The sequence below is a fragment of the Arachis hypogaea genome, chromosome 12 (genome assembly GCF_003086295.3).
Source record: "Arachis hypogaea cultivar Tifrunner chromosome 12, arahy.Tifrunner.gnm2.J5K5, whole genome shotgun sequence".
Classification (NCBI taxonomy): domain Eukaryota; kingdom Viridiplantae; phylum Streptophyta; class Magnoliopsida; order Fabales; family Fabaceae; genus Arachis; species Arachis hypogaea.
In genome coordinates, this window is record NC_092047.1 from 3,960,384 (window position 1) to 3,985,107 (window position 24,724).

The window sequence follows — 24,724 nt, forward strand, 5'->3', positions numbered from 1 at the left end:
ATGTACGGAAATTATCATCTATGTTTTAATTGTGGTAACATGGAAATATGAAGATCAGAGAATACATGCTCAGAAATATCTACTAAGAAAAATATGTCCTTCTTTGATGTGAATAGTGGGGGTGTGGGAAAATTTGGGCCAAATTTGTTCATGCTTCTGCTTGCAACGATGTTGAGGCAGCTGAGGCAGCATGCAGCAATTGTTGCAATACTTCAGAGATACACGTGTCATGTTTCAGTAAGAAGTAGGAACAATGTCCAACCCAATTTGAAAATATTGTACCCTTGTATCCCTTGATTTTCAACTCCTTCAGACAGACCATTGTGCGGTTGCAAACTGTATATCTCTTTCCGTTTTGTTTGGAAACCATATCATCAACTGAACACCATTCTTGCGCTCTTGCTTCTTTCAGATCAACAATATCCTCCTACTTCTTGGATTCCATTGTCTTTGCGCTTGCCCACGACAAAGGATCTTAAAATCCCAAAGTGTTTTAATTTGCTCATTTTCGGGCATTTCTTTCAAATTTTTCCTAATAATGTAATTACTAAATGGATACAATCAATTAATTCTTACCTGAATTACGTAATAATTTCCTTTTCTTTCACTTTGTAGTTGTAGATAGACTTGTAGCTAAAAGTCACTGCTATGTGTGATACTATCTTCCATATTTTTCAAAAAATCGAATTTGAAGAGGAACATACGAATCACCATGAACTAAATATTGAAATACTGGAATCAAATTTACTGTTTTTACCATCTTCTGCAGGTAGCTTCAGGATTTCAGAAGAATATGGCAGGGAGAAAAGCTGTCTTCCTCTCTATCACTACTTCAAATTCAAGACTGTCCTTTGCTCGGAGAACGCTGCAAGAAGAGTTGCTGCTGAACTCTCCGTAAAGGTAACTATAAACTTGATGGATCTATATTATTATATTTGAAATTGCTCTATATGAATCTAATACCAACTCAAATAGACTTTATAGGGCCTGAAGAGATAGAGAACTACTAGGTCAGATAAGGATCTGATTTCATTTGGATTCAACATTAGAATGTCATTAGGACAGCTTCTGTGGCAGTTGCAACTTGGTGAGCATGTAATACTTTTCTAAAAATTTTTCATTGTGGTATTGTATTTGATATCAAACTTTTCTCAAGCTGAGTTTATCCCTTCAGTTCTGTTTTCAAAGCTAAAAAGGATGGAACAATGTTAACACATCATTGTGTATTTATCAAAGCAGGTTCTGATCATTTTTCTTATGTGAGTGTCTCTCTATATTCCCATTATTAGTGACACATTAAAATGTTCATCATATCATAATTTTATATAAAATTAACGTTTATTAGGAACAGCTTCTAAGAAAAAAGTTTAAAACTTTGCAACAAAATTTCCACAAAGAAAATAATTCCATTGGTCACACAAAAGGCTTGAATGATACTCCTCTCATGCGCTTAGTATACTTTAGCTGGTATTATAAGATTATGTTTGCAAGCTTAATTTGATATTCCTTTTGAAAATTTGGTAACATAAAATGCTAATTATATTATTGGATTGTAACTGCTAGCTTTCAACTAAACTCTCTATGAGGATTAAGCTTGATGATCAATGGGTATTCAATCTTTTTTTTTTGGTCTTGGGGGTATTCATATTTCATATCGCTCTATCTCGTGCATTTCTTGTGGATATCAACTAAAAATAGATTTTCTAGAGGGCCTGAAGATTTTTTTTGTTAATCTAGTTCGGGGATTTGGGCTGACTTTTTTTTTTCAGATTGACATATACATCATTGTACAAAAAATTAATGGAACAAATTCCAAGCATGAGTATTGAGTGCTCATTTTATGTTTGATAGGTAGACAGTGTAAAACATAGTTATTTTTAACCTCTGTTATATTATATAATTAGATGTATGTATAAAATAACGAGAACGCATCAAATTAAATTCAATAAGAAATGACATAAAAAGCAAGAAAGATCTAATTTTCAAGAGGGTCTGAAGATGAAATTCTGAAGTAAATTTTTTTGTTAATCTACTTCGGGCTGGGCTTTTTTTTCAAATTGACACATACATCGTTGTACAAAAAAATTGATGGAACATTGCTTATGGGATGAATTCCTAGCATTAGTGCTCAGTTTATGTTTGATATAGGTAGACTATGTAAAACGATGAACCACATCCTTTTTTTTTTTGAAGATTATTTATACAGTTAATGTAAAACATAGTTATTTTTACCATTGTGATATTACGTAATGAATGCGCGTGTAAAATTAATTTATACTGATAATATATTAAAATTAAATTCAATAAGAAATGACATAAAAAGCAAGAAAGATCTAAACAGAGAAAACAGAATTCCAATTACATGTACCGATGATGTTCTAATATTACATTGAACTTGTTAAATATCTTTTTCTTGACAAAGGTATGTTTGTTTTCACTATTACCAACCCAAGTAAATGTTAGGTCCCAAAAATAATAATAACATCAACATGAGCTGCTCCTCACTAATATTAGCATTAAGAGTATCCAGATGCTCATTTTAAATAAAAGCAACCTCAGTGAGCGATAAAATTTGTAGAAGACCGAGTAAAGATTTACTTCATTTGACAAACAAATTATGGACCATCTTGTTATTAGATAAATAAATATTTGTTTCTATGGTTTAATAAACTAAAGTGATTCATCTGACCAATCACCTAATTAAAGATTGATAACTATTACCTTTGTCGTGATTCATGCCACAGTTGAAGCCTTCCTCAACTTGCAGTTTTGTTGCATCTTAGAGACTTAAAAAGATACAATAAAAGTTCAAAACAAACTATCTAAGACTAAGGCATTAAATTATTAAGACAAGTACCATGCATTCTTGTATTAATAACTTAATAATATAAGGGTAATGCTAGGGAGATAAAAAAAAAACAGCCAGAACTTACTTTATTTAGCATTCATTAATTATCGCAACAATTAATATGTTACCATGATATACATACAAAAATCTGTGCCAAAATGCTCTTAGTTTATATAGTAAGTTTCCACAAAGACTAGTAGTGTCAATTGGTGACGCGGAAACAACACCACTTGCAAGAAAGAATTAAAAAATGAGTTAGAGCAAAGCCAATTAAGCACTCCATTTCTATGAATTTCTAAGTTACCTCGGAGACCGATACCGTGTCTTGTTGCTATAAGGAATCATTGACCGCGTCTAAGTATATACCACTTTTTTTGGAAAGCTTTCTTGGTTAGAGTATAATTAAGATCAATTAGCATTATTTAGCATATTTAAATATTAATTATAGGATATGTTATTTTTATTATATCGATTTTTTTAACACTTATAAATACTCTTCTATATTTTATCATGAGGAATGCTAGGGGCCAGCAATTTTGGTGTTTTGTAACCATCAATTGGCCATCAATAGTATTTTTAATGGTGTGAGATTATATCTAATGGTGGAGATCACTCACTTTTGATTTGATGGTTAAGTGCTGGCCAGAAAATACAAAAGTTGGTGGCCTCCTAGACTTTCCATTTATCATTTCACACAACTTAAATACACTCAAACCTTTTCTCTATCGTCCTCTTTTACCTTTCTAACACTTGGTTTTAACTCTCTAGAATTTCTTGATAATGTATTTCTCTAAGAAGACAACAATATTTACATCCAAAAATTCAATAAAAGAATCATTATGATAATTACCGAATGCTGTAATTACCTAATGCACGTTTAAATTTTGGTCGTGCATCAGTTGAAAAATGCTTCCTCAACTTGCAAATCTAATAGCTTTATAGCATCCCTGGGAACTAAAAACACAGAATGTGCATACAAGGAGAAAAATCATCGTTTCTACCAACAGCCACATTTTTCCAACCAAAAACGTGGCCACAAAGTAAGCGTAGCAATTGATACCAAAATACGTGGCTATAGAAAATTGTCCACAGTTGAACAGGTGACCATTTGAAAAGCGTGACCAGTTATAGCCACATTTTTCAGCTTTTCAGTACACTTCTAATTAAAACATGGTATAAGACAAATTTTCTTGTAGTAATATAACCGGAAAAAAAAAAAAAAAGAAAACTGAATTCAATTTGGTTGTACTCAACTTAAGAATATGGATTAACAATTTGGTTGTCTCTACTAGCTAGGAATATATTATTGAAAAAGTAAGGATATAATGGATTATGTTTTACAAATGTAACCTTACTTCATGTATTAGAGCATGAATTCCATAAGTAATCTGCAGGATCAAGCATCATGATCTTAACAATCTTTAATCTGACTGCTCAAATAATTGCATTTATTATTGGTTGCATATTTCACTGTCATTGATTTTTGGTATCAATATTAGTGTGAAATATAATTTTCATATAGATTTGTTGTCATGCAAGTATATTTGCTACTAATTATTTTATTTTCTGAGTAATTACCCAAATCAGTCCCCAAGGATTTTAAAAGTGGACACTTAGTCCCCAAGAAAAATTAATACACAGATTAGTCCCCAAGGTTTTATTTTGGCGGACAAATCAATCCCAGTTCATTTTTCGGGCAAAGTAATTACCAAAATCAGTCCCTAAGGATTTTAAAAACGGACATTTTAGTTCCCAAGAAAAATGAATTGGGGACTGATTTGTCCGCCAAAGTAAAATCTTGGGGATTGATCTGTGTATTAATTTTTCTTGGGACTAAAGTGTTCGCTTTTAAAATCCTTGGGGACTGATTTGGGTAATTACTCTTATTTTCTTTTACAAAATGTACATATTTTCTTTTATTAACCGTACTAGCTATTACCTTGGTTGTGCAAAAGTTTGAAACCTTGCTCAAGTTGCAATTTTCATTTGTTACATCTCTCTCGGAAATAAAAACACGAAAAATGATCATAAACTAAGCATAAGACGTTTGTTTGGAATGCTAAGAATTAGAATTCATTGAAGAATTGAATTTTTTTTATTGTTTTGGAACAATTTAAAATGAATGATTTGAATTTTTTGAGAATTTCAATTCTCATCTTTCGACCAAAAGGGAATTCTAATTTTCAAATTTACTCACACACTCTTTAAACTTGAATTCTATTCTATTAATATATTATAGTCATTTCAAATTATAGAATTGAGTTTCAAATATAAATAAATTTTTTTCTTAAAAGAAATAGAGTTAAATGGTTTCCAAACAACTTCACAAAGGTGCTTAAAGACAGGTACCGCGTGAAGCCAATGTCTAAACACTTAATTTCCACGAAGACTAGTTTCCATTGGTCACGCTCTAGATTTTTTGAATACTTTGTTTCATCCTTCAAAGAAGAAGAAGAAGAAGATAAAAATGAAGTCAACTGCAAAGTCAGCTATGCACTCCACTGCTTAAAATTATCCCCTATTATTGCTGAATACCTTTACCTTGCAGCATTATTGCACTCTCTTCTTTACATTCTCAAAATCCAATCACTCACTCATTCATTTCCTGTTGTTGTGATCATCATACCATGGCTGGACCACTATTTTCTGGAGGTTTAGTTTCTGGCTTGGCCAACGTTGTTCTAGACAGGCTCAGTTCACATGAGTTTGTCTTGGTGTGGGGCAACAAGCTGGTTGAGAGGCTCAGGACTGCTATCCGGGTTGCAGAAGATCTGGCTGCTAACATTGAGCAGGAGCAGTTTGGAAACGAACTTGTGAGAAAATGGCTTGATAGTTTCAGGGATGCTCTCTACACTGCTAATGATTTGCTGGACGATGTGCTCACCAAAGCCGCCACTCAAAAGGTGGTACGTTTCTGGCGCTTTAACTACGTCAATCCTGAAGGTAGCAGACAGTAGTAGATAAGATGCAAGAGGTGGTTGAAAGAATAGAAGAACTTGCGAAAAGGGAATCTAGCCTTGGTCTCATATTTATTCCAACGGGTAGCCCCTCATTGAGATTGAGACCTCCATCCACTTCTCTTGTGAAGAGGAATGTGTTCGCAGGGATGGTGACCAACAGGCACTAATCAAGATGCTCAATGACAACAATCATCATAACTTGTCCGTCATCTCTATGTTGTATGGCCGGGTTGGTAAAACTACTTTAGCACAATGCCTGTACAACAACATGGATGTGAGGATGGAGTTTGATCTAAGAGCATGGATTTGTGTTTCTGAACATTTTGATGTTGTTGACGCTACAAAGAATATTATAAAACGGATCTCTTGGGTGTTTGTAGTCTTGACAGCTTTGATTTACTTCAACAAGATTTGAAGGAAAAACTGTTAGGAAAGAAGTTCTTCATTGTTTTGGACGATGTTTGGAGTGAAGACGCTGACAAGTGGAATAGTTTTATCACCCCTTTTCAACATGGGAGAAAGGGAAGCACTATTCTTCTAACTACCCGCAAGGTAAATGTTGGTTCAGGGATCCAAAATTGTAACTCATACCCTCTTGAGAAACTGTCGGATGATTATTGTTGGTCTATTTTTGCGGATAATGTATTCTTTCCTAAATTAAATGGGAGTTCAGACCTCGAAAGAATCGGCAGAAAGATTGTCGAGAAATGTGATGGCTTGCCGTTAGCTGCAGAAACACTTGGAAGCTTTTTGCGCGCAAAGCATGATGCGAGGGAATGGAATAAAATACTATCGAGTAACATTTTGCAAATTCCTACGATAGAAAATAAGGTTATGTCTTCATTATTAACAAGTTACTATCATCTGCCGACATATTTAAAACAATGTTTCATTTATTGCTCGTTGTTCCCAAAAGATTATTATTTTGATAAAGATGAACTAATCTTGCTGTGGATGGCCGAAGATCTGTTACCACCACAACGGCGGAGAGAGAGTTTAGAAGAAATTGGTTGTAAGTGTTTTGATGAACTAGTTTCCAGATTATTTTTCAGAAAGATTCAATTTCATCACAATTATTTTGTGATGGATGATATCTTGCATGAGTTAGCAATACATCTTGCTGGAGAATTCCATTGCAACTTGGAAAACCTTGGTGAAAATGAGGAGATAAAGATTCAGACTCGGTATTTGTCCTTTGGAATGTTGAATAGTCGTAATTCCATTGCTAAATTGGAAAATCTAACGACATCCTTGTGTGTGGACGATTTGTTTAGCATGGAAAGCATAGCATCAAATTTAAAAAACTTGAGAGTTTTATCCTTTTGTAAACTTGATGTATTGCCTGAAATAATAGGTGAATTGATTCGTTTACGCTATTTGAATCTCTCTTGGACAAATATTAAGACACTGCCAGAGTCGTTGTGCAACTTGTACAATCTACAAACATTAATGTTGTATGAATGTACCAAGTTGACCATGTTGCCTAGTGGCATGCACAAGCTTGTGAAGTTAAGGCATCTTGATGTTAGGAAAACTCCTTTGAAAGAAATGCCGGGAGGAATAAGCAAATTGGAAAACTTGCAATTTTTAAGTAGCTTTGTTGCGGCAAGCATGAAGATAACGGAATCCAAGAAGTAGGAGGGCTTGCTAATCTTCACGGATCATTTGAGATTAAGAAGTTGGAGAATGTTGTTGACGTCAGCCAAGGAAGGAGTGCAAGGATAATAGATAAGACGCACATCGACGAATTATGCTTGGAATGGTCTTCAGCTGCTAATGTGGTTCAAAACACAGAAACAGAAAGAGATATACTGGAGAGCTTGCAAGCGCACGATGACTTGAAAGTGTTGAAAATCAAGGGATACAAGGGTACAACATTTCCAGATTGGTTGGGGCACTCTGCCTTCACCAATATGACAAGTGTATCTCTGGTGTCTTGCAACAATTGCTTCAAGCTGCCTTCACTTGGAGAGTTGTCATCTCTAAAGTCCCTGCGCATTGAAAGGTTTGATCAACTCAGGAGTATTGGCATGGAGTTGTACAAGAACGAAGGGGATCATCATTCTTCGCATATTCCACCATTTCCCTCACTGGAGACATTGGAATTTCATGATATGCCATCTTGGAGGAGTGGCACTTACCTGACTTTGAAACTTTTCCTCAACTCCAGAAGCTTCAGTTAACAAATTGTCCAATGTTGAAGGGCGATATGCTTAATGGCGTATTCTTGAGGATGGTTTCTTCTTTGTCAGATGGTTTGGAAGTTCGCAAACTACATATATCAGAAGTTCCAGAGGGATGGAATCAAGAGATGATACTTAATGGCTATACTTTATCAATTAAGGGATGTGTGTCGGTGGTGGATTCTGCGTTTAAGGCAATGAGCAACAACCATCTAAGTCACCTCCAAGAAATGCACATCTCAGGGTGTTGGTCTGGTTTATCCTTTCCGGGCAATTCTTTACCCAGATCTTTGCAAAAGTTGAAGATCATGGATTGCAGAAAACTGGAATTCCCCCAGCAACAGCCGGAGCAGAAGTATGATTTGGTAGAGCTACAAATTGAAGACAGCTGCCATTCACTTACCTCATTATCATTGGATTCCTTTCCCAATCTCACGAATCTCGAGATATCGTTGTGTCTGAATCTGGAATCAGTTTCAATGTCAGAGCCACCGCACGCTGCTCTTCAACGTCTCACCATCAATGGATGCCATAAATTAGTGTCATTTGCAGGAGAAGGACTGGCTGCACCCAACTTGACTCATCTCAGCATCACATATTGTGACAAGTTGGAGGCATTTCCGAGTCACATGAATACTCTTCTTCCAAGTTTACACTCTCTCTGCATAGGAGCTTGCCGGAAAATCTGTAAGGTGCCAGAGGGTGGTTTTCCGCCTAACTTGAAAGAGCTTGTTTTGGAAGGTAGCGACGAGCAAATGAAGGAGCTATCATGGATGGCCAACTTAGGCGCCCTCACTAAGCTTACTATGGATTTTTCTTGCGTGAGGTCATTCACACAGGTTGGTTTGCTGCCTTGTCTTCCCTCCCTTACCACTTTGCACCTTTGTTACTTTCAAAATCTGGAGACTTTGGAGTGCAACCAGCTTCTCGGCCTCACTTCGCTCCAACAATTACACATTTCATATTGTCCAAAGCTGGAGAAGATGGAAGGAGAAAAGCTGCCTTCCTCTCTCTCACTACTCAAAATTCAAGACTGTGATTTGCTGGGAGAACTCTGCAAGAACAAACATGAACCAATTTGGCCTAAAATTTCCCACATCCCCACCATCGAAGTCAATGGGCAACAAATTTCTGAATAGAGATTTCTGACAAGGTAATACTCTAATCTTTCATGTTTGTCATACCACAGTTAAATTCATACATGCTTAAATGATACTTCTTAACACATATTTTTCTATAAAATTGCATTTAGAGCAGAACAGAAGATATTAATTAGTAATTACCATGAATTAAGAGTTCATTCTGGGTGGTTAAGTGGACTAATATGTTAGGAATCGTAAGACTTGATTTCTATTTTAGCTTCAAGTTGGTACTTTATTCCTCGCCATATTTTACTTCAGGTTGGAGAAATATGCTGGGAGAGAAACTGCCTTCCTCTCTGTTACTACTTCAATTCAAGACTGTCTGTTGCTTGGAGAACACTGCAAGAAGAAGAGTTGCTGCTAAACTCTGTATGAAGGTAACTATAAACTTAATGGATCTATAGGTAGTGATACTTGAGATTGCTCTATTTAGTAACATTTCTTATGGATACCTACTCAGATTTTCCAGGGGCATGAAGAGATGGGTAACTACTAGGGTCAACCTAAGGATCTGCTTTCTTTATGGATTCCACCATTAAAGTGTGCATTAGGCAGCAATTCAACTTGGTGAGCATGTAAGTACGTTTGTAAAATATTCTATTGCAGTATTGTTATTTTTCTCAAGCTGAATTTTTCCCTTTCAATTCTGTTTTTGAAGCTAAAAAGGAAGGCAACAAACTTGATCTCATCCTTTTGTATTTATTATGCAGATCATTTTCCTTTATGTGAGCAAACACTTTTTGGGGTTCCTCTCTAAATTCCCATTAGTGTATTAACCTCATCAAGTGAACGATCGAATGGTCAAATCTTTTCTTGTCTAAGTGGAGATTCTTCACTCATAGTACTTCAATTTCGAGGTGTGGTTGTGATCTGAGCTCTCAAGTCGAACTGCCAGAAAGTCTGTAAACAAGCATCATTGATTTCATTTTGTTGATGTGTATGTGTCCTTGTACAAGAGTTGTATATGTATGCTTATTAGTACTTCTAAGTTTTGAGACATCTTTGTAGCTTTGATTTGGATAATAGTATACCTATATACCTTCCTGTGGGTTTTTTTGATCTCTCACATTGAGAGGTTTTTTCCCACATTAAACTTTGGTGTTCTGTTTTTCTGCATTTTCTTCAATATTTTACTGCTATTAACTATTATCATAGTGTGACTATATTATGTTTGCCTTTGTCAGGTCCATTCCCTTCCCACTATTCTTAGATTGAAGTCAAATATAATTGAGTATATTGCTTATGAACCATAAATATATAGGATTCTCACAAGATTAGAAGCCTAAGCAAATCATATTAAGGTGCTTAATGTTTCCAAATGCACACAAAAGGAGAAAATCTTGGTTTCTAGCTTGGTGGAATATGCCATATAACCTAAGGAAACCAAATTCAATTTGGTTGTATCAACTCAAGAATATTGATTAACAACGCTGCTAATATTTAAAACTGAAAATAATGCATCAACTATTAATTAGCCTAAAATGTTTTCATAGGTGTATACAAGAACTAATATCTTGGCATATACACTTTACTGGAATACAAAAATGAAAGTGAAGAATCATCCTCTTCCAAAAGGGAATATAATTCATTAAGTATTTTCATGGCATTGTCAGCGGTTAAAATGCTTTAAACAAGAGTTGGCTTGGCTGATCAAGAAGATCCAAGAATGACAACAAACATTTTCTTTTAAAAATATGAAAAACAGAAGATCATAACACCATACAAAGTTGAATTTGCTGCATCACTTATAAGTAAGAACTTAGTAATTTACTTCTTACACATCCCCATCCATCATTTTGGGTTTCTACACTGAGTCCCTTCCGCCCAATATCAAATTGTTCGCTCAAACCAAGTTCTGCCATGAGAAGACAAACATGAGTGAGAAATTCTCCTCCTCTTCGGAGTTGCTGAGCATGTGCCTCCCATTCACACTGACTTGCAGCATAAGTAAGCATCTCTATCCACACATTACAAATCACTTCCCATGAAACTCTCTGATCTTCAATCTGTGAAGCAAGGCGGCAACCTTCATGGAGCAAAGACTTGCCAGTCTTTTCCACTCGAAGTTGTTCGAGTGGCTGGTGACACTGCGTGTACATTTGAATCAGCAATGTTGAAGCGCTTGCAGCATCTTTCACCGGCAGCTGCTCACGCTGCAATATCCTTATGGCTTCCCTGAAAGTGTTCCGAACGTGAGTAATCCTGTTGATCCATTTAGGCAGCATGAGTGGACGCAGGAGTAAAAGATACAACATATAATTTGATATTCTTTTGCTCACTTCCCTGTAGTCCTTTTCGGATTCTTCTGTTCTAGAGTGGTAGCATATATCAGTTGCAATATGCCAAATGAGTAAGCTATGACCGAATTCCACCTCAACACTCCAGCCAATATTTTTTATTGAAATGGAAGCATTGTCACCTTTATAAGAGAGCAATTTCTTGAGAAAATTGTAATCAAATCCTTGTTCTTTGTACAGCTCTTGTTTTTGTGTGAGATGTTTAAAGATAAACTGTTTGAGATCAGCATCAGCATCTTCCCATGTCCTTTGCCTGTATAATTCCATCACAAAGTAGCTTCTGAAAAGAAAATCATTTCGAATGCATCTTGTTACCCTCTTCTTCATGCAAAAATTCAACAAGTTGTGTTGAGCTAACTGCCCTGACCACCTTTTCCGACAACGAGACAAAACCCAGCATATGAAATTCTGCAGTGAACTATGCTTGTTGACAACTAGCCAATTCAAAGTCCAATCCGACAAAACAAGGGACACAAATGCATAAAGCTCGAGTAAAAAAGCCCCAATAAATAAACAATATGTTATAGGAACATCAACCCTTGAGTACTCATGCTCATGAACATTAAGGAAGACAACATATGAAGCTAAAGCAGACACTATGGATAAAACACAAAACGAAAAATGAGACCTAGTAGAGAGTAAATTATAGTTGATTTCGTGTAAAGCAAGTCATACAAAAACAATTGGTAGGTTCGCTGACCCTCAGCGAACCTTAGGCTCAGATTGGCATAGAGACGCTTGAGAACAGGAAACAAGTAGTATCCTCTGTGAACATACTCCAGCTCGGCATTGGCATAAGAAAGCTTGAGATTTGGAGGTTGTATGGCCGGAGCGGAGAGCAAAGATTCTTCAAGTTGTTCGGCGCTAGCGGATCTCAGAACCCAAGTGCGCTCTGCATACTTAATGATCCCGGAAACAAACACTGCAATGGCTATAAAAGTCAAGGCAGTGGTGCTCCAAGATCTTAAGTAGATGTAGAAGGCCACGGAAACTTGGACAAGTAGACCGAGCAAATGGCGTAGCCATAAGGTGTTGTCTTCTAAGGCGTAAGCAGTGATTGTGTCGGGGCCGCCGAGATGGAGGAGAAGGAAGGGAGCCCAAATGGTCTGCAGGGCGTGGTTCCTATCTTGTGTGCTCGCGTCTCCTTGGTTGTTGGCAAGTGTGCCCAAAGAAACCGTGGCTAACCAATCTGCTGACAAATATGTTACCCAAACGACGAAGCGGATGAAGCCACCACGGGCACGCTTCCTCCATGAGCCACAAATGATGAGGACAACCTGCCATGTTAGGCTTAGCAAAACCAGCCCCCTCAGCTCCCATTCGTTCCACAGATGTCGCACGTGTTCTGGGAAGATCTCCATGTTCTCAATTAAAAATACACTTGGAAGTAAGAACGTGAACCTCTCCAAGCTCCTCTGTCACGGTTTTTATGGTGCACAAGTGCTGAAAAGACTTAGAGGCTAGACAGAGGTCTTGATTGTTTTGTTTTGTCACAGTTTAAAACGCCTCAAAACAGTGGCAAAAGGATGAATCGACTACCTTTTTAGTTTTTACCCACCACAGTCTCATTCGTCGCCACGGTTTTCACGTACATTAATAACGGTTTTAGTCTATTTCTCTTGTAGTGCAACCCAAATTCAAATGAAATACAAGAGAATTAACCAAAGTAATTTACGATTCTACTGTAAGAAAAATTATTTTTAATATTACGCAAAAGATAATAAAGAATAGGAAAAGTATAGGTAAATAATGAAAATATTAAATAATGTAAACAGTAGATATATCGGATATTCATTTTATTAGTGTACGGATGGTTATTTTAATATTAAAATTTAGATGATTAATTTAGAGGTGTAGTTGGTTTTTATTTGATTGGTGGTTATTCATGTTGTTTAAAATAGTCATTATTTCTCTAGCATTCTCCTAAAAAATATACCTTTGCCAACAAGTTATAACTCAAATGATATAATCTCTTATACTTATTTAGAGGTCTTAAATTCGAGTCTCACTTATAATTTTAAAAAAATAAAATAAAGAATATATCCTTGTGTCTTGTATAAATCTCTACACCGAATTCAAACCATGACTAAAAGATTTATATATCTCTTATTTATAAAAGTTAGAGACTTATTTATATTTAAATTTGATGAAAAACTTATTTGTTTTTGTGATAAAAAATAGAGATTATTTATTTTTTTAAATAAAAATTGATAGAATTAATTTTTATTATATAATTATTATAAAATTTATTAGGATACAAATTTTTTGTTTTAAGAGTTAGATAGATTATTTTGTAATTAATTATAGAATTTAAAAATTATTTATTATTTATAATATTTAAACAATTATTTATAATTTTTTTAATATTATCTTCAGGAGAGTTGCCAAGAAATTGCCCTCGGAGGGCCCAATTTGGGTAGGCCAATAATCAGTTGCGACTCACACGGAGTCGCGGACTGTTGGGTCAACCTCGACGACTCAACTCTGTATATATGGTTCAATTGTTTTAGTCCTCTCTTTCTTTCCTTTTTTTAAAAAATAATTAACTTATAAAATTACATTTCTAAATCTAGTTATAAACAAATAGTGCATTACACTACTCAATCAACTGTGTACTGTTTTTTCTTTTACGGAAACTGTGTATTGTTGTACACTGCATGCTGCATAGCACATGTGAAATTATTTGGGTCCGAATGTAATGTTCAAATATTCGAGTAAAAATAATTTTGATGCTTAAGTCAATAAGAATTTTAATAAGTTTTTAGTAAACTAAAATTGAATGGTATCTAAATTTGATGAGGTATTTACTAGGAATGTCAACGGGATAGGACGGGAGACGGGGAATGTCTCCCTGTTTCTTATTTTCGCCTTTAAATTTGTTCTTCATCCTCGTTCTTATTTTCTGGTCGTGGAGAAATATTGTTCTTCATCCCCATTTTTTACGGGTTTCATTTTCTGCGGGACTCCATTTCCCATCTACATAATAATTCTAATTAATTATTAATTTCCATATGAATAGAGCTCTTATACAAAAACTGCAAGATTTTATACAAAAAGTCTAAATGACGCAATGGGGGGACAACGACGAGCCAAAGGACAAAGCAGTGGACGAGGTGGGAGACACGGCAACAAAGAGGAGAATGGACACGAGGACAGAGTTACGAAACGTAACGCCACAAATAGAATTTACGACGCGGTAAGGGTGATGACATGGTGAGGTGTGACAATGCGGTGAGAAAGGTGGCGGGGTAGTTGCAGAGAGGTTGGATGGAGTATGGACAGTATTAGGAATTTCTTAATTGAAGAAGGGTTATGCAAATAAAGATTAGGAATTTTGGATTTCTATATATATGTGTATGAGAAATGACTAAAAAACATATATAAAAAATAAACTATTAAAAATAATTTAGAAAATTCATAATTTTCGGAAAATAGCGAAAATGGAACGGGAATCCTCGCGCAAGAAAAATTTTGTTTCCCATCCCCATCCCCACAAAAAAAATTCCTCACAATCAAATCTCCGTTCGGGGCAGTCCCCGCAAGAATCCCCGCCATCCCTAGTATTTACAAGAGAAGTGACTTCTGAACCCTTCCCTGATAGTAATAAATGGTTTATTCTCCAATGTATAAAAATGGATTGCACCATTTCCCCCTTGTCGATAACATCACCGTTCCATTGCATACCCTGTAACTAAATTTTGCCCGTTGGCCCAATGATGCATAAGGAGCGTGCCAATGGTTCCGACCTGGCCCCCTAAAATAGACTTGTCCTGAGCTCAAGTCTAACCAAACAAACTAACAGAAAACAGATACATACATTCGCGAGTGGCGTTCTTGTTATTAATATTGGAGTTCCGCTACGTACCTTCCTGGGTTCTCAAACACTCAAACAATCAGAAAACAAAGTGATTACCATGGGCAATAATCGCGATACAGTGATCATGGCAGGAGCAAAGGTTTTGGAGAACGCGGAATCTCATCATGAGCCGAGGGCATCAGAGATATCCCTTGCTGTCCTGGATGTCATCGAAGACGCAGAGAAGAAACAAGTGAAGCATCTACAAGTGAAGTCATGGTTTCAGGGCATCAAAGATCTATGCTATGAGTTAATTGATGTTTCTGAAGAATTCGAATTAGTGCAACAGGCGAAGAGGTTACGCTTTGTAGGCCTTCCACTCCTTCAACACCGTAAGGTGAGAAGAATCATTCGTGAGTTTGAGACCCTAATTAAAGACGTCAGCGACTTGAAACTTAGTTCGAGTTCGGAACTACCAGTACCCGAGGCTGAGCTCGAGCCAGTAAATCTTCATTCGAATATTATTGGCAAAGAACTCCTGGTTGGTCGAGATGCTGAAATTCAAGGCTTAATTAGAAGGTTGACTAAGGGATATCATAGATGCATATGCATTGTTGGTGAAGAGGTTGGAACAGGAAAGACAGCACTAGCCCGAAGTGTCTACAACAGTACTCAAGTGAAAAGTAAGTTTCATTTCATGGCATGGGTAACTGTCTCTCGACAATTCAATGTGAAGCGAATTGTTAAGACTATGCTGGAATTTGCTCCTGAAAAACCAGAGTACGTTGGTGATGAATTTGAATTATTGGAACTTGAGCTTCATAAGTTCGTAGTGGACAGGGAAGTCCTTCTTGTTCTGGACGACGTCGTCAAGCTCGATTCGAACCACTTGTCAGATCTAATGAACGTCTTCCGTAGTTCCTCGTGTAGAATTTTGATAACCACGAGGAAGAAGGAAGTCGCAGAAGTAGCAAAAGAAGTAGAAGAATCCACACACACCGTGTTTATGACAAGTCTCTCCCCGGAAGCTTGCTGGTCAATTATCAAACATAACGCATTTGGTGATGATCTGAAGAATGAGTCAACCGTGGAAAGGATATTCGGCCAAGTTGGAAGACAAATAGCAGAAAAGTGCGAGGGGAAGCCAGTTGTTGCTAAATCTTTTGGTGTTATGTTGCGTGGCAGATCTTACGAAGAATGGCATCATGTAATGATGAGTGAAAAGCTGTGGTGGTACGACTTGACATCTGCATCCATGTTGAGTGAATACTTGTATTCTAGAATGCCTCCTGCTTTGAGACAATGCTTGCTGCATTGTTCCATCTTCCCTAAGAATCACTCCATTCAAGTTGACAAGCTCGTCAAACTGTGGATGGCACAGGGCTTTATTGCCTCCCATGAAGAGGACAAGATGGAAATACAAGGCTGGAAATACGTCAAACAATTGCGAGATTGCTCTGCCTTCCAAGAATTTGAACCGGATGGCGAGGGCGCCTTCGTATGCAAATTGGAGGAAGGAATGCATGAATTTATCCAAGATCTTGCGCGAAACGAATACTGCATAAAGTTTCTTGATGAAGGGGCAACCGTGGAAGAGTCCGGTGACAGTGACACCTTAACAAAGCCTCCTCGCTATCGTCACTGTACCCTGTGTCTTGAAGATCAAACCTCTTTCCCAGATTCAATTGACAATGCAGGTAAACTACACACTCTAATGGTTTTGTCCGAGTCTTCCGACATAGATCCAACAAATCTTGCCAGCCTTCTGTATTCTATGAAGAGGGTCAGGGCGTTGGATTTGAGCTCTTGTGCAATAAAGGAGCTTCCGTTGAAGGCAGCTGAATTGCTACATCTAAGGTACCTTAACCTGTCTTTCAATCATGAGCTAAAAAAGTTGCCTTCTGCAATAAGTAATTTGCTTAATTTGCAAACTTTAAATCTCAACGGATGTGATAGTCTTCAGAAACTGCCAAAAAGTATAGGAAAATTGATCAAGTTGCGACATCTTGAGATTCTCTGGACAGCAAGCCTTAGCTACCTACCAAAAGGGATTGCAAGCTTAACCTTGTTGAGAACCTTAAATCGATTCTTTGGGAGCAGTGGTGGTGCTAGCAGAAGCAAAGCATGCAGTCTTGGAGATTTGGAAAATCTAAATAATATCGAAGGGTGTCTTACCATAGATGGATTGGGTGGTGAAACTAAAATTTCTGAATCTACAAGAGCTGGTCTAAAGAACAAGAAAAATCTGCGTGGCTTGGAACTGTGGTTTTCAAAGGTAGGATTGAAGGGCGACGATCAAGTCCTACTTGATAGTTTAGAAGCACCTCCCCAATTGCAATTCCTTGGAATATTTTTCTACCGAGGAAGTTCATTCCCCAACTGGATGATTGAACTGAATGAGCTAAAACATCTAATGCTTGTTAACTGCAGTGAATGCAATGTTTTGCCGCCTTTAGGGAAACTCCCATTCCTTGAATCACTTGAGATCAAGAATATGCCTAATGTGGAGATGGTAGATTTCCAATTTCTGGGAATAGGATTAAACCATGAGGATGCTGGCAACGAAGGCTCCTCATCTGATGAAATTGCATTTCCCAGATTGAAAAAGCTTCACTTCATAAAGTTGGATAAGTGGAAAGGGTGGACTGGAATCAATGTTGATGGTGGAGATAAGAAGATTATGCCTCTACTATCTTCTTTGTCAGTTGTAAACTGTGAAAAGTTAGAATCACTTCCTGACTACATCAAGAGGAAGGAAAATCTGAAACCAGTTATTGAAGGATGTCCTTTGCTACCAGAAAACAAAAAGGCACAAGAATAGATGAAGAGCATGGAGTTCAAGAAACAAAGCAGATTAAGGTAAGCTATTCTTCAACCTGTCCTATAGTAAACATTGTTGGAGTTAATATCTTCTATTAGGTAGCTATATTTCTTTGTCAAATATGTGGATTCTGCATAGCATACAACTGTATTCATAGTTTCAGTTTGCTTGTTTTGCAATTTATGTACATTCATTTTAAGCTAACACTTTAAATAGACTCAGCAATAATTTTTTAAAATGATTAGAAGTTACTTCTTACACTTGTTAGCAAAACTATGCTTGTCAGTACCTATTAACGTTATTATTCCTCCTTACCTGTTAATCAGGTTCAGTTTAGTGTGTTCAAAATCTGCAACCACTGTGGAGTCTACAAAGAATGTTGCACAGATGTGTGTTTTCAACTTTTCTGTGCTCTAGACTAAAAAATCTATTAAGAAGTTGAAGATTGAAGGTCTGTGGTGTCTGGTGCCGAAATTAAAGTCCAATTTCTCAATAAATTGTGTCCAGATATGATAGCACAGTTGTGTGATTTCAACTCAGTTTGGCAAACATCTAAGCTTTGCTACTATGATCATGATGTAGTAAGTTATGGCTATGTACTTGCATGACTATTGAGTTTGCTTTCTATATTCTGTGAGATTTCACTGTAATTTTCCTCTTTCCATGTGTTTCCTCAGAGAACTTGTAACACCATGATTCTGAATATAATTAGTAGCCTTCTCAGTTTGAAGTAAAATTGGTGGTTTTTATTTTTGGAAAGTAGTAAAATTTGTATAAACTATAAACTAGATTGACTATTAATCATGAATATTACTAATTTACTATGAGTTTTATATCGATTATTGTAAGAACAAAATGCTATTATTATATATATACCACTATGGACTATGGTTTCTATTTGTTGGTGATTATTGGCTTGTCATATTATGGTTCTGTAAAATGATGGTAGAGTTTGCACAATGTTAATGGTGTGCCGTAAGTGCTGTGTATTTCTTTTTCTCCAAAAAGATAGTCAAGATATTCTATTTCATCAGTGTTGGAATATGCTCGAAAGGTATAATCTTTGTAGTAAGTTGACTAAGTTCTGTGTATTTCTATTTTATCCTTTATTTTTAGGGTTAACATTATTAAGCATTTTGTTTCTTGTCAAAGCAATATTTGTTTATTGATTTATATATCTTTTAGGTTCTGAACAAGAACAATAACCGTGTCTTGAAATCATATTGATGATCAATGCAACTACATAGCTACCTTGCTCTTTGCACGAGTCAAGAAAGCGTTTTTCCTCCTAGTGGAATTTGCAGGGAAAGATTATTGAGATTTTAGATCCCTATTCAAAGCAAATTGTAGGTTTGGAACTAATGGTGTTATATCATTTTTTTATGTGCATGTTTCTAAGGAACCTGGTTAATGCAAATATGCAATGTTTGTTGTATCTACTACCATGCTTTTGAAAGTTTCATATATGTGGAAAATTGAGGCTATGCACATATTATAGGTTCAGTTCAATTGATTGGACAATGTTTCTACAGCATTAGTATCCTCACAAAATATAACCTTAATCAGTGATGGTGAACCTGAAAATGACATACGTTGATCAGTTGATGTACGGAAATTTATGCATCTATGTGTTTAATTGTGGTAACATGGGAAATATGAAGATCAGAGAATTACATGCTCAGAAATATCTACTAAGAAAAATATGTCCTCTTTGATGTGAATAGTGGGGGTGTGGGAAAATTTGGGCCAAATTTGTTCATGCTTCTGCTTGCAACGATGTTGAGGCAGCTGAGGCAGCATGCAGCAATTGTTGCAATACTTCAGAGATACACGTGTCATGTTTCAGTAAGAAGTAGGAACAATGTCCAACCCAATTTGAAAATATTGTACCCTTGTATCCCTTGATTTTCAACTCCTTCAGACAGACCATTGTGCGGTTGCAAACTGTATATCTCTTTCCGTTTGTGTTTGGAACCATATCATCAACTGAACACCATTCTTTGCGCTCTTTGCTTCTTTCAGATCAACAATATCCTCCTACTTCTTGGATTCCATTGTCTTTGCGCTTGCCCACGACAAAGGATCTTAAAATCCCAAAGTGTTTTAATTTGCTCATTTTTCCGGGCATTTCTTTCAAATTTTTCCTAATAATGTAATTACTTAAATGGATACAATCAATTAATTCTTACCTGAATTACGTAATAAATTTCCTTTTCTTTCACTTTGTAGTTGTAGATAGACTTGTAGCTAAAAGTCACTGCTATGTGTGATACTTATCTTCCATATTTTTCAAAAAATCGAATTTGAAGAGGAACATACGAAATACCATGAACTAAAAATTGAAATACAGGAATCAAATTTACTGTTTTTACCATCTTCTGCAGGTAGCTTCAGGATTTCAGGAGAATATGGCAGGAGAAAAGCTGTCTTCCTCTCTATCACTACAAATTCAAGACTGTCCTTTGCTCGGAGAACGCTGCAAGAAGAGTTGCAGCTAAACTCTCTGTAAAGGTAACTATAAACTTGATGGATCTATAGTTATTGATATTTGAAATTGCTCTATATGAATCTAACACCAACTCAAATAGACTTTTTAGGGGCCTGAAGAGATAGATAACTACTATGGTCAAGATAAGGATCTGATTTCATTATGGATTCAACCATTAGAATGTGCATTAGCATGTAAGTACTTTTCTAAAATTTTTTCATTGTGGTATTGTTATTTTGAAATCAAACTTTTCTCAAGCTGAGTTTATCCCTTTCAGTTCTGTTTTCAAAGCTAAAAAGGATGGCAACAATGTTGAACACATCATTGTGTATTTATCATAGCAGGTTCTGATCATTTTCTTATGTGAGTGTCTCTCTATATTCCCATTATTAGTGTATCAGCCTGATCAAGTGAATGATCTGATAATCAAATCTATTCTTGTTTAAGTGGAGATTCAATATTATCAGTCAATTCATTAAGAAGCCATTATTATTAAATGCATCGAATGAGTGCACGCTTTATCACAAGTACAAGAAATCATTATGAATTTTTGCTACAAATGTTTTATTGGACAACACATTAAAATGTTCATCATATCATAATTTTACATAAAATTAACATTTATTAGGAACAGCTTCTAAGAAAAAAGTTTAAACTTTGCAACAAAATTTCCACAAAGACAATAATTCCATTGGTCACACAAAAGGCTTGAATGATACTCCTCTCATGCGCTTAGTATACTTTAGCATCTTTTACAGAACCATAATATGACAAACCAATAATCACCAACAAATAGAAACCATAGTCCATAGTGTTATATGTATAATAATAGCACTTTGTTCTTACAATAATTGATATAAAACTCATAGTAAATTAGTGATATTCATGATTAATAGTCAATCTAGTTGATAGTCTATACCAATTTTACTACTATTCACTTTTCAAAAATAAAAATCACCAATTTTACTTCAAACTGAGAAGGCTACTAATTATATTCAGAATCATGGTGTTACAAGTTCTCTGAGGAAACACATGGAAAGAGTAAAATTACAGTGAAATCTCACAGAATATAGAAAGCAAACTCAATAGTCATGCAAGTACATAGCCATAACTTATTACATCATGATCGTAGCAGCAAAGCCTAGATGTTTTTGCCAAACTGAGTTGAAATCACACAACTGTGCTATAATATCTGGAAACAATTTATTGAGAAATTGGACTTTAATTTCGGCACCAGACACCACAGACCTTCAATCTTCAACTTCTTACGAGATTTTTTAATATAGAGCACAGAAAAGTTGAAAACACACATCTGTGCAACATTCTTTGGAGACTCCTCAGTGGTTGCAGATTTTGAACACACTAAACTGAACCTGATTAACAGGTGAGGAGGAATAATATCATTAATAGGTACTGACAAGCATAGTTTTGCTAACAAGTAAGAAGTAACTTTCAATAATTTTAAGAAATTATTGCCGAGTCTATTTAAAGTGTTAGCTTAAAATGAATGTACTTAAATTGCAAGACAAGCAAACTGAAACTATGAAATCACAGTTGTATGCTATGCAGAGTCCACATATTTGACAAAGAAATATTACTATAAGAATAGCTTACCTTAATCTGCTTTGTTTATTGAATCCATGCTCTTCATCTCTTTTTGCGCCTTTTCTTTTTCTAGTAGCAAAGGACATCCTTCAATAATTGGTTTCAGATTTTCCTTCCTCTTGATGTAGTTAGGAAGTGATTCTAACTTTTCACAGTTTACAACTGACAAAGAAGATAGTAGAGGCATAATCTTCTTATCTCCACCATCAACATTGATTCCAGTCCACCCTTTCCACTTATCCAACTTTATGAAGTGAAGCTTTCTCAATCTGGGAAATGCAATTTCTTCAGATGAGGAGCCTTCGTTGCCAGCATCCTCATGGTTTAATCCTATTCCCAGAAATTGGAAATCTACCATCTCCACATTAGGCATATTCTTGATCTCAAGTGATTCAAGGAATGGGAGTTTCCCAAAAGGGGGCAAAAGATTGCATTCACTACAGTTAACAAGCATTAGGTGTGTTAGTTTCTTCAATTCCATCATCCAGTTGGGGAATGAACTTCCTCGGTAGTAAAATATTCCAAGGAATTGCAATTGGGGAGGTGCTTCTAAACGATCAAGTAGGATTTGATCGTCGCCCTTCAATCGTACCATAGAAAACCACAGTTCCAAGCCACGCAGATTTTTCTTGTTCTTTAGACCAGCTCTTTTAGCTTCAGAAATTTCAGTTTCACCACCCAATCCATCTATGGTAAGACACCCTTCAATATTGTTTAGATTTTCCAAATCTCCAAGACTGCATGCTTTGCTTCTGCTAGCACCACCACTGCTCCCAAAGAATCGATTTAAGGTTCTCAAGAAGGTTAAGCTTGCAATCCCTTTTGGTAGGTAGCTAAGGCTTGCTGTCCAGAGAATCTCAAGATGTCGCAACTTGATCAATTTTCCTATACTTTTTGGCAGTTTCTGAAGACTATCACATCCGTTGAGATTTAAACTTTGCAAATTAAGCAAATTACTTATTGCAGAAGGCAACTTTTTTAGCTCATGATTGAAAGACAGGTTAAGGTACCTTAGATGTAGCAATTCATCTGCCTTCAATGGAAGCTCCTTTATTGCACAAGAGCTCAAATCCAACGCCCTGATCCTCTTCATAGAATACAGAAGGCTGGCAAGATTTGTTGGATCTATGTCGGAAGACTCGGACAAAACCATTAGAGTGTGTAGTTTACCTGCATTGTCAATTGAATCTGGGAAAGAGGTTTGAGCTTCAAGACACAGGGTACAGTGACGAAAGCGAGGAGGCTTTGTTAAGGTGTCATTGTCTCCGGACTCTTCCACGGTTGCCCCTTCATCAAGAAACTTTATGCAGTATTCGTTTCGCGCAAGATCTTGGATAAATTCATGCATTCCTTCCTCCAATTTGCATACAAAGGCGCCCTCGCCATCCGGTTCAAATTCTTGGAAGGCAGAGCAATCTCGCAATTGCTTGACGTATTTCCAGCCTTGTATTTCCATCTTGTCCTCTTCATGGGAGGCAATAAAGCCCTGTGCCATCCACAGTTTGACGAGCTTGTCAACTTGAATGGAGTGATTCTTGGGAAAGATGGAACAATACAGCAAGCATTGTCTCAAAGCAGGAGGCATTCTAGAATACAAGTATTCACTCAACATGGATGCAGATGTCAAGTCGTACCACCACAGCTTTTCACTCATCATTACATGATGCCATTCTTCGTAAGATCTGCCACGCAACATAACACCAAAAGATTTAGCAACAACTGGCTTCCGCTCGCACTTTTCTGCTATTTGTCTTCCAACTTGGCCGAATATCCTTTCCACGGTTGACTCATTCTTCAGATCATCACCAAATGCGTGATGTTTGATAATTGACCAGCAAGCTTCGGGGGAGAGACTTGTCATTAACACGGTGTGTGTGGATTCTTCTACTTCTTTTGCTACTTTTGCGACTTCCTTCTTCCTCGTGGTTATCAAAATTCTACACGAGGAACTACGGAAGACGTTCATCAGATCTGACAAGTGGTTCCAATCAAGCTTGACGACGTCGTCCAGAACAAGAAGGACTTCCCTGTCCACTACGAACTTATGAAGCTCAAGTTCCAATAATTCAAATTCATCACCAACGTACTCTGGTTTTTCAGGAGCAAATTCCAGCATAGTCTTAACAATTCGCTTCACATTGAATTGTCGAGAGACAGTTACCCATGCCATGAAATGAAACTTACTTTTCACTTGAGTACTGTTGTAGACACTTCGGGCTAGTGTTGTTGTTGAGCCTAGTTTGATTTTGGTTACATTATGATGACAAACATTTATTTGGGTTGAAAGCCCAATAGTGCTTAATGTGTGCTTCATTGTGGCAGGCCCAAGTATACTAGCTTATATTGCAGCAGCCCATCAAAGCAAATAGAAAAGCAGCTCACATTGTTCCTTAATGCAGTAACCGAATCCAACAATTCCTCATAAGCAACATTAAATGATTATGTAAATATTTGCTAAAAGCAATATGAGGACAGCTGTATCATGCAAGGACAAGTGTGGCTCTGAGAAAGCAAGCAAGGACATCACCAAAAGCACTGCTATGGATCGTGGTTATGCAAAACACAAACTTGCATAGAGCAGCAG

The 24,724-nt window shown here is 36.5% G+C and overlaps 5 protein-coding genes across 6 annotated transcripts; 3 read left to right on the top strand and 2 right to left on the bottom strand.

Moving 5' to 3' along the window:
- Nucleotides 1–5,475: 5,475 nt before the first annotated feature.
- LOC112729529 (putative disease resistance RPP13-like protein 1) lies at nucleotides 5,476–7,991 on the top strand. The gene is made up of 3 exons (XM_025779703.1): nucleotides 5,476–5,791; nucleotides 6,155–7,332; nucleotides 7,419–7,991. The coding sequence occupies exons 1-3, from the start codon at nucleotides 5,476–5,478 to the stop codon at nucleotides 7,989–7,991; spliced, it is 2,067 nt and encodes a 688-aa protein (XP_025635488.1).
- On the top strand, nucleotides 7,781–10,282 carry LOC112726453 (putative disease resistance protein At3g14460). Its single transcript, XM_025775843.3, has 4 exons — nucleotides 7,781–9,144; nucleotides 9,392–9,510; nucleotides 9,594–9,708; nucleotides 9,844–10,282. Exon 1 carries the CDS (start codon nucleotides 8,003–8,005, stop codon nucleotides 9,128–9,130), a length of 1,128 nt encoding a protein of 375 aa, XP_025631628.1. The 5' UTR covers nucleotides 7,781–8,002; the 3' UTR covers nucleotides 9,131–9,144; nucleotides 9,392–9,510; nucleotides 9,594–9,708; nucleotides 9,844–10,282.
- Nucleotides 10,283–10,878: 596 nt separating this feature from the next.
- LOC112729530 (uncharacterized) lies at nucleotides 10,879–12,791 on the bottom strand. Its single transcript, XM_025779704.1, has 2 exons — nucleotides 12,131–12,791; nucleotides 10,879–12,026 (listed from the first exon to the last, which is right to left on the bottom strand). The coding sequence occupies exons 1-2, from the start codon at nucleotides 12,789–12,791 to the stop codon at nucleotides 10,879–10,881; spliced, it is 1,809 nt and encodes a 602-aa protein (XP_025635489.1).
- A 2,232-nt stretch (nucleotides 12,792–15,023) lies between these two features.
- LOC112726454 (putative disease resistance protein RGA1) lies at nucleotides 15,024–19,409 on the top strand. 2 transcript variants are annotated; one of them, XR_011869008.1, is made up of 3 exons: nucleotides 15,030–18,085; nucleotides 18,374–18,628; nucleotides 19,233–19,409. XR_011869008.1 is itself a non-coding variant. In XM_025775844.3 (2 exons), exon 1 carries the CDS (start codon nucleotides 15,345–15,347, stop codon nucleotides 18,045–18,047), a length of 2,703 nt encoding a protein of 900 aa, XP_025631629.1. In that variant the 5' UTR covers nucleotides 15,024–15,344; the 3' UTR covers nucleotides 18,048–18,085; nucleotides 18,374–18,946. The 2 variants fall into 2 exon arrangements, 1 of the variants encoding a protein (XP_025631629.1); XM_025775844.3 differs by lacking the exon at nucleotides 19,233–19,409 and having other exon boundaries at nucleotides 15,024–18,085; nucleotides 18,374–18,946.
- A 2,741-nt stretch (nucleotides 19,410–22,150) lies between these two features.
- Nucleotides 22,151–24,310, bottom strand: LOC112729531 (putative disease resistance RPP13-like protein 1). The gene has a single exon (XM_025779705.1). The coding sequence runs from the start codon at nucleotides 24,308–24,310 to the stop codon at nucleotides 22,151–22,153; it is 2,160 nt and encodes a 719-aa protein (XP_025635490.1).
- Nucleotides 24,311–24,724: the final 414 nt, after the last annotated feature.